Genomic DNA, 9,912 nt, shown 5'->3' with positions numbered 1-9,912 from the left:
TCCCATTCGGGTTTGCTTTTCTTTTCTAGCCATGTTGGCCTGCTCACGATTTCTGCCTCTTGGCCTCTGCTTTTGTTTGTTTTACAGCTGCTTGCTTTGATTGAAAAATTATGCACTTGCCATGGCAATGGGCACCGCCAAATTTCGCCTCCAATGCGAATAAGTAAGAAAAGAATAAATCGAGGGAAAAGAAATTCCTAGGATGAACCATAGAGCCAAAATAAGACCGGCTGCTTAATTAAATTATTCAATGCTCTTGCTGAACGAATTTTGTGAAGCTGCATAAAAGAATCCAAATGTCCAGTTAAAAAACGAATTCAATTTACCAAAATCTTGCTCGGAAAAAGTCCCAACAAAACAATGGTTGCAAATAAATTGACAAATTAATGAAAATCAAAAAAAAAATTATATATGATTTATTATACTCTTGTGTTACAATTATTAATATTGCAACAAAATTGCGTCCGAAAAGTCTCACACTGTTAAAAGTTCACAAACTACAATTTGTAAAATATTATAACTATAATTTAGCAACTTAATTGAAATACCCATACTACTTGTTAGTGCATCAAGACTGACTGACAAAAGTTGGAATTTAGCACTTGAAGCGACGAGAGGCAAACGTTTCCCGTTTACCATTTCCCATTTTCCGATTCCAAAGTGGCAAAAGCATGAAAGCGAGGACGCTGGCTTGTTACTTTTCATTTCGCCAACTCCTTCAGCTTGTCCCGCTCATTAGCAATTGCCCGGCATGGCGAAAAGCGAACAGCGAACAGCTGTTCCTGTTAGCCAGTTTTCACCTAATTAAGCAAACAAACGTGTGGGAAACTGGCCGCGCAGGCAGATAGATAACTTTCCCCGCCCCAGAAAAACCCGCCCATGTCCTCGACGTCGAATATCCCATATCCCAAAGGCTAATTGCCACGAACATGGGGGCTAAGTAGCCGCTGGAATGCAGCCGAAAACATTTGTCTCTAATTGCGGCTCAGCCCAATTGGGCAGGCCAAATTAAATTAAATGCAGCCGAAAACAAACAAGAGAAGCAGCAGCAGAAGCAGCGAGATCACCAGGAAAGCCAGAGAAGATGCCACGGCGGCCCACAACAATTTGTGCAAAAATACAAATTGGAACATTTGCAGAGGCGCAGGCGTGTAGTAGGCAATACTGTGAGAATTTATGGCCCTGCTCTGGGGTCACTACCGGGATAAAATCTGGTTGGTTAGCCAAGTAGGAGGAGCTGGAGGAGCCGACGCGTCGTGCGCAATGCGCATGCAAGGTAACTTGCAACTTCCAAACAAAATTCCGAAATGTTAAGGACATTGACCAGGAACGATCCAAACAAAAATCAAGGCGGACAGACCGTTTTTGGCAGTCCGCGATGGAAGGCCATTAGAAATTAGAGAAATGGTTCAGTACCGTTGAGGACTGGCAGAAAAATAATTAATAATTGAAAAATGTATCTCTGGAATCTTGGGCAATTGCAATTACCGCAGGGGTCATATATTTTCTCCTGAAGACATTAAACTTTGACTGCCTGCGAGAAAATGTGCCCAACTGACTTACATAAAGATGATTAGCCCATGTTTATATCTCAAACCTTAACGACCCATAATAATGGTTTATCGGCAAACATTTTCTTAGACAAGGAAAATTGTATGCAAATGTTTATGATTTACTTTACTGGCTTTTTAACTAATGGTCATATTTTGCACGTTAGAGTCGTTAAACGATAGGTGTTAGTAGTTACCTGAAATCCTGTGACTGGGTTAATAGGTAAAGTAGAATGCTCAAAAAATATGGGGAGAAAGCGTCTTAAACTTCCAAAGTGATAGTTATACATTATGTCTTAATTTCCGTAATGAACAGCAGCAACTTAATGAAGTGGTGTAGAGTAATAAACACAAAAATGGTAGGCAATAAATAAATAACAGACAAAAGGATCATATGTTTGCAGTTAATTAAAAAAGTTAGTAGGAATACATGGTTAGCTGCTGCCAGCTTAAAGCGTTTAATTAAAAAATCTTTTTAAACAAGAAAGGAAGCAAACTTCGGTAAGCCGAAGTTCATATACCCTTGCAGCTATTGCAAAAATTAAATATTCTTGAAGACATTAAAATTATAATTTACTTGCGTGTATGTTTAAAAGTATTGAAGCTATGATGATTTGCAGCTCAATTATTATTATATGATATCGTTTTCCGATTTTAATAAAATTAAAAGCGTAATCCTGAACTGTCAAATAATTAAATAGTCAACAAGAATTTCTAAAAAATATTACAAAATAAAAAAGTTAAGTTTTTCTAAATTTTTTTTTTTTAATTTTTTTTTTATTGTTCCCACGGGAGTTTTATGTTATAGTCGTCCGATTTTGATAAAATTTAAACCGTAATTCTGAAATGTTTTACCAAAAAACAATTAAAAAACAGTAAAGTTATCATTTTTTTTATTTATTTTTCCGATTGTTGCTATGGAAGCTGTATGCTATAGTCGTCCGATCCGGCTCGTTCCGACTTATATACTACCTGCAATAGAATGACAACTTTTGGGAAAGATAGCTTTAAAACTGAGAGACTAGTTTGCTTAGAAACGGACGAACAGACGGACGGACAGACGGGCATGGCTAGATCGAATCTCCTAGTGATGCTGATCAAGAATATATTACTTTATAGGGTCGGAAACGTCTCCTTCACTGCGTTGAAATTATAATACCCTCTGCAAGGGTATAAAAACATTTTGTTACATTTGCAATAATTACTTTTTTACATATTTAGTAAATTATTAAGTTAGTCAAAAACATATCACTAAAACCAATTCGACAATCTTTTTAAAATTAGTTTTTGTTTTCTAACTGGGTCCTATTTGGGACATATACTAATTAGTTAAGTGCAATAAGAAAAGATAAATCCTAATTTTAATAACACTATAACTGGGACTTTTGCTTTCCGCATGCGATTGTTGCGTATTCAATGCCTTCTATTGCCTTCCATTTCATTTTTGGGGCTTGGTTCTGGGTGCGCCCTCTCGGGGGAAAAAAAAAGGTATGCGGTTGGGGGCGTGCGTGAAAATTGCTCGAGTTCACAAGGAAGGCCTCCGGCTGGCCTCTCTCACGTTGCAGGACAAGAATCGCGGTAAGTGATTACGTAACCAGTGCATTGTTTGCAGCATCTGTTTTGTGGTCCTTTGGCCATTTCAATGGATGAGTCTGCAGTCGTAGTCGAAGCCGGAGTCTGCTGCCTTCTTATCAGCCAATCAATGGGCGAGAGGAAGCTGCGGCAAAATAATTTATTCACTGCCATTATGCGCTGCGAATTTATGCCACTTCCTGGTGGAACCACTACAAATAGCCTTTTAAAATGCGATAAAAATAGCGCCAAGAGGTCTGCTCTGCAGAAACACTGCAAGACAAGGAAGATCCACCAGGGCCAGGTCTTTGGGTCTCACAGATGGGGCGTGGTTACTTGGCAATGACTTTTAAGCATGAAACCGTAAAATGTTTTTTCAATAAGCCCGAAAGGAGCATGAAGGGGGAAACTGAAAAATGAAGAGTTGGGAAACTGAGAAACTGGCGAAACAATGCGACAAATATTTGAATATGTTAATTAGTCTGTTGTGTTGTTCCTGCCGTTGCCCGTTTTCTTGGGCACGATCAGTTCTTGTTCTTCTTCTATCGCTGGACGTGCATCGGCGCAGTCTAATTTCATGTGTTGCCATCTTGTTAGCACACCGGTGAAGTCGTTCGCCAGGTAAAGAGGAGCATTCGACCTGAAATCGGAGGAGTTTGCAACCGTTTTGCATCTTCGCACCAGGCGGACTAACGAATGCAAGTGCCTTCGAGATTCATATTCATACTTATGATTGGTATGCAGGTTGGTTGGCCCACACACACACACCGTTCGTCAACAAAGCTGCCAATGAGCCCGGCTAAGAGCAACTGACAACATCAGCCTTATAGAGTCACAGGCCACCAGCGGATCGGGATCTTTACTCCCAGATCCCCGCCCGCATTCCTCGCCAGTTGCACGCAAAGGTAATTGGGGATAAAATGAACGGTGGGCTTCAAAGCATTTATAGCAGAGACACGTATTTTTAAAAAGTTTGGGCTATTAAATATTAAAAATGAAACCGTCATAAATTAGAAAATTAAACTCAAGAATGGAAAAACTTCTAAACACTCATTTTTGGATATATTAGACACTTTAAGGATAGCCTAAGAATTTCTGCTTTTTAAAATTCAAGCTTACATTTGCTTGAAAAATATTTCTAAGCTAAAGTAAAAATATATTTCTAAACTGCTAAAAAATTGCATCTTAGGGGAAGAAATGAATGGTTCCTGATTTATCCCAGAAAACATAAGTATAATTTAAGGAATCCCTGAATAAATAAGCAGTTCATTCATAAGTTCATGAATTCATATCATGAAATCTTAACCAGTATTGTTTTTAAACGGTCAATCAAAAACAAACACTTTTTTTAATTGCATTTGATTAGCATTTTTTAGGCATTTGTTGACAGTAAAATAGTGTAAAAACATGTAATTTTATGTGTATTGTACTCATCTAAAAGAAGCTGAGAATTTATATGGAAAACCGCATTTTGCAACCTAGGTTACAAAGGCGTCAAATGATTAGATGACGGGAATACTTTCCTTAAGAATAGCGTCCCACAAACCGGGGTTCCCCTGTCATCTTGGACCACAATCCAAACTCACCTGTGGCCATATTCCTTGCGTGCGCCGTCGCCCCAACTTTTGGCTTTAAGTTTGCTTTTACCTGGCTTTGTAAATGTTTCCAGTTTCCAGCTTGCAGTTTCCAGGGGCCACTGTTTCCAATGATGCCTTTGACAGCTACTAAATTCTGCCTGCTCGTCCAACGCACGTTCCTTGTCCAATTTTGGGCTTTTGGCCAACGGATTTTCCATCGTTTTTCCTTTTGGCCGGCGCTTATCGCTTGGCCATAAATTCATGCTGTAGGTGTCTCGATCTTTTTGCGTCTTTTTTTTTTTGGTTTTTTTTTTTTGAGCGGAGGTTCTCGCCTTGTGGTCACGCAATGAAGTTGTTGTTCGCCGGTATTTCCCCGCTGTATGTAAAATGCAATTAACGGCACTTGCTGCAAGTCGCAAATAGACAATTCAATGTAATGCTTTTAATTAATGAGCACAACATGTCAGTCATTGGAATAGAGCAAGCGTCGTTTTCCAATGCAGTGATGATTTCGATTGCAATGGGCTTTGGACCAATCGATTGACCCAGCTATCGATATCGAAGTTTACTCCTTATATTCCGCTTAATCTTGCTAGTTTCCCGGCACTACAAGAACTTGCAGCAGCGCGAATAAATTTCCGGTGAGAAGCGCGTTTTGGGCTTTCGCCTGCGCGATTTCCGCCTGGTGGCAGGCGCCGCCAAGAAGAGGACCTGCTCATCCTGCCCGAACATTGGGGACTCTATCCAGTGCCAAGGTGATCTGATCCTTTCAGTTCCGTGACGCATTTCACAGCTTCTGCGAATCCTGCACGCAGATAGATGCATAAGGCGGAAACTGGTCTCCGCCGATCCGCCCGTACCACCTGCGCAGCGTTTTGAAGCCACAACCAGATCTGGCTGAGGACACGGAGACTCCCACCCAGCTGGAGGCCAATTCCCGGCTCACAACGACAACCAGATCTAAGTGAGACTCCTATCCAGCTGGACGTGAAGTCCGCAGAAGTCTCACCATCATCAGTAGATCACCATTCTTACCTAGTAAGTCTGTGAAGAATGGCAATGACATTCTCTCAGTAATTTTAATTACCCTGAACGTCAGAATTTATCTACGAATTCGAGGAGAAGGTAAGCCGTTTCAAGTCAGAAAGTCGTGATTCCCAGCTTACAGCCACCAATGGTTATGCCTGAGTATTTGGAATCCCGGTTGGAGCTAATAAATTAAATTACTTGTTAATTAAATTGAGCCGTTAAATTTAAATGCAGAACATAATGAAACGGACTATTAAATACAAATTCAAAACTCACCAGTTCCAACCGCCTCTTTGTGACCGATAGAGCTATCGATAGGTTTCAAAGAACCGGAGTCAGTGCGCTTATAATGATTATCGATGTTTTGCCAGCCCTAACAGCACCGCTGAGTGACGTGTAAGCGCAGCCAGAAAACCATTTCAATTGTTTTTACCATCTATTTAACCGAAAGTTCTGCAATAATGGGTTCGTTCCGCCGCGACAAAGACGAGGAGGAGGACGGTAAGTAGCTACTTAACGCCTGGGACCGAGTAATCCCCCGAACGCCGGAGCCAATTGAGGAAAAACTCAGTTGCTTGAAGGTGCTCCGCTGGCAAAGAGACACCCTAACACACACGCACACAAACTTACTAACCCTACGAATAAAAAAAAAAAGAAAAATCAAGTTTTCCCCAAATTGACTGAGAAAATGAACTATTTTAATCTTGTCTTGCACAAAAAACCACACCGCGGTGATCCGTCAGCAGGACCAAGCAATGCGTACCAGAATCTGGAGAAAACTTCGGTGCTCCAGGAGACACGCACCTTCAATGAGACGCCGGTGAACGCGAGGAAGTGCATCCACATCCTGACCAAGATCCTGTACCTGATCAACCAGGGCGAGCAGCTGGTGCCGCGCGAGGCCACCGATTGCTTCTTTGCGATGACCAAGCTCTTCCAGTCCAAGGATGTGGTGTTGCGGCGCATGGTCTACCTGGGTATCAAGGAGCTGAGCTCCATTGCCGAGGACGTGATCATCGTGACCAGCTCGCTGACGAAGGACATGACCGGCAAGGAGGATCTATACCGGGCCGCCGCCATTCGAGCCCTGTGCAGCATTACGGACAGCACCATGTTGCAGGCCGTGGAGCGTTACATGAAGCAGTGCATCGTGGACAAGAATGCGGCGGTTTCGTGCGCCGCCCTGGTCAGCTCCCTTAGATTGGCCAGCACCGCCGGCGACGTGGTCAAGCGGTGGGCCAACGAGGCCCAGGAAGCCCTGAACAGCGAAAACATCATGGTGCAGTACCACGCCCTGGGATTGCTCTACCACATCCGAAAGTCGGACCGCCTGGCGGTCTCGAAGTTGGTCAACAAGCTGACAAGGGGTTCGCTAAAAAGTCCTTACGCCGTATGCATGCTGGTAAGTTGTAGTAAAGAATGAAAGTAATGATAAAGTCAAGTTCATTCACCCAAAAAGAAAAATTAAATAATTAGGGTTGATCGTGATTCACTATACTTTTAAAATGGTCCGGAAGCAGGATTCAATCCCACTTTATATTTATTACTGCATACTTTTAGACACCTCCATTATTTTAAAACTAATTTGAGAACCAAAAGTCTAAAACTGTGGAATCATTAGACAAAGATTCCCAAAATTTATATTTATTTGTTAAACTTCTTCAAAACTCTAATTTACTCTACCCTTTATAGATAAAATAACCCACTAACGAATGCTTTATCCATTCCATTCCCAGATCCGCATCGCCTGTAAGCTGATCGAGGAGGAGGACATTCCCTCAGAGGAGCTTTCCGACTCGCCGCTGTTCACGTTCATCGAGTCCTGTTTGCGCCACAAAAGCGAAATGGTCATCTACGAGGCTGCCCATGCCATTGTCAACCTTAAGAACACCAATCCCCGGATGCTGTCGCCGGCCTTCTCCATCCTCCAGCTGTTCTGCAGCTCACCGAAGGCCACACTGCGTTTTGCGGCAGTGCGCACGCTTAATAAGGTGGCCATGACGCACCCGGCGGCAGTGACTACCTGCAATCTGGACCTGGAGGGCCTCATAACGGACTCCAATCGGTCGGTGGCCACGCTAGCCATCACCACACTGCTAAAAACGGGAGCCGAGTCCTCGGTGGAACGCCTGATGAAGCAGATCTCCACGTTTGTGGCCGAGATTTCCGACGAGTTCAAAGTGGTGGTGGTGCAGGCCATTTGCGCCCTGTGCACCAAGTATCCGCGGAAGCACACCGTGCTGATGAACTTCCTTAGCGGAATGCTGCGCGAAGAGGGCGGCCTGGAGTACAAGACCTCCATTGTGGACACCATCATCACGATCATCGAGGAGAATGTTGATGCCAAGGAGTCCGGTTTGTCGCATCTGTGCGAGTTCATCGAGGACTGCGAGCACGTTTCGCTAGCTGTGAGGATTCTCCACCTCCTGGGCAAGGAAGGACCCTTTGCAGCCACGCCCTCCAAGTACATAAGGTTCATCTACAACCGCGTGATCCTGGAGAGCCCGATTGTACGAGCTGCTGCTGTGACTGCGATGGCCCAGTTTGGAGCCTCTTGTCCGGCTCTCCTGAGCAATATACTGGTCCTGCTGGGTCGCTGCCAGATGGATCCGGATGACGAGGTGAGGGACAGGGCCACCTACTACCTGAGCATCCTGAACTCGGAACGGCCGGAGCTGTACAAGAACTACATCATCGAGCGGGAGAACTGCTCGCTGGCTCTGCTGGAGAAGTCGCTGGTCGACCATCTGAATGGCGATCTAGACACACGCTTCGACATTTCCATTGTGCCCAAGGCGGCCATCGTAAAGCCAGTGATTGCCAACGGTGTGATGCTGGTCACCAGCAGCACTCCACGGCCGCCAAAGATTACGCGCGAGGAGGAGAGCGCCGCCCGTTTGGCCCAGTTGCCAGGCATCCAAGTGCTCGGTCCCATCCACCGCAGCACCGCTCCCATCCAGCTGACCGAAAGCGAAACGGAGTACACGGTGCAGTGCATCAAACATATCTTCGGCCAGCATGTGGTCTTCCAGTTTGACTGTTTGAACACGCTGTCCGATCAATTCCTGGAGAATGTGCGTGTGGAGCTGACACTGCCGGATGGTTTCACGGCCAGGGCAGTCATTCCGTGTCCCAAGTTGCCCTACAACGAGCTACAGACCACATTCGTCATTGTAGAGTTCCCGGCCGATGCAGCTAGTTCCATAGGTGAGTAGGCTTTAATAACCTGACTAAAATAGCGAAATGATACTTATATAATTATTTAAAACTATTATTTTAGCCACATTTGGCGCCACTCTGCGATTTGTGGTCAAGGACTGCGATCCCAACACAGGCGAGCCAGATTCGGAGGAGGGCTATGACGACGAGTACATGCTGGAGGATCTGGAACTGACTGTGGCCGATCAAATACAGAAAACCAAGAAAAACAACTTCCAGGTGGCCTGGGATGCGGCCGATAGCGAAGGTGCGCTTTAAAGTTGATGAACTCCAATTGCCATACTTTAATTGATTACTTCTTAACAGAATGGCTGCAAGCCGAGGACACCTTTGTGCTGTCGGCAGTGACCACCTTGCAGGATGCGGTCAACACAATAGTAAAGATACTGGGACTGGGGGCTGCAAATCTCTCTGAAAAGGTACCTGAGGGCACGCACTTGCATACGTTGCTCTGTTCAGGTAAGATACCCTTGAATTTTGTATGACACATATATCAATAAACGCGTTTCTTTGATTCAGGTACCTTTAGGGGCGGCGCTGAAGTTCTCGTCCGGGCCAAATTGGCACTTTCCGAGGGCGTCACGCTGAATCTGACGGTACGCAGCACAGATCAGGACGTGGCGGAGCTTATAACGGCGGCCATCGGATAGGACAGCGAGCCATGCAGGAATCTTGTGTGGTTCCTGCGTGCTGTCAACATAATATAAACTCCATTACGAAGAAGAAAGCTACACTTAATCAAAAATATGATTTCTACCATTAAGTGACTGTCTCTTTAATAATTTTAAAATCTGTGTCCACGATTCGGAAAGTGCAACTAAGCAATGTAACTGCCCGTTTCCAAAAAGCGATGCATCTTATGTATTGTACTTGTTTACTACGCCCCTATTAGCCTGTGCATCTAGCCTAAGTATGAAAACAAAATATTATAAATATATGTATATGCAATGAAAGTGTTTTCTTAA

General features: G+C 44.1%; 1 protein-coding gene across 3 annotated transcripts; it reads left to right on the top strand.

The window, feature by feature from the left end:
• The first annotated feature begins 6,071 nt into the window (after window positions 1-6,071).
• On the top strand, window positions 6,072-9,900 carry LOC128266360 (coatomer subunit gamma). 3 transcript variants are annotated; one of them, XM_053002835.1, is made up of 6 exons: window positions 6,072-6,229; window positions 6,472-7,130; window positions 7,465-8,935; window positions 9,009-9,194; window positions 9,254-9,406; window positions 9,467-9,900. In XM_053002835.1, the coding sequence occupies exons 1-6, from the start codon at window positions 6,190-6,192 to the stop codon at window positions 9,595-9,597; spliced, it is 2,640 nt and encodes an 879-aa protein (XP_052858795.1). In that variant the 5' UTR covers window positions 6,072-6,189; the 3' UTR covers window positions 9,598-9,900. The 3 variants fall into 3 exon arrangements, with proteins under 3 accessions (XP_052858795.1, XP_052858796.1, XP_052858794.1); XM_053002836.1 differs by having other exon boundaries at window positions 6,073-6,229; window positions 6,475-7,130; XM_053002834.1 differs by lacking the exon at window positions 6,072-6,229 and having other exon boundaries at window positions 6,295-7,130.
• Window positions 9,901-9,912: the final 12 nt, after the last annotated feature.

The sequence above is a fragment of the Drosophila gunungcola genome, chromosome 3R (assembly GCF_025200985.1).
Source record: "Drosophila gunungcola strain Sukarami chromosome 3R, Dgunungcola_SK_2, whole genome shotgun sequence".
NCBI classification, from domain to species: domain Eukaryota; kingdom Metazoa; phylum Arthropoda; class Insecta; order Diptera; family Drosophilidae; genus Drosophila; species Drosophila gunungcola.
The sequence above is the reverse complement of the archived record's forward strand: the minus strand, read 5'-3'. Positions and strand labels throughout refer to the sequence as shown.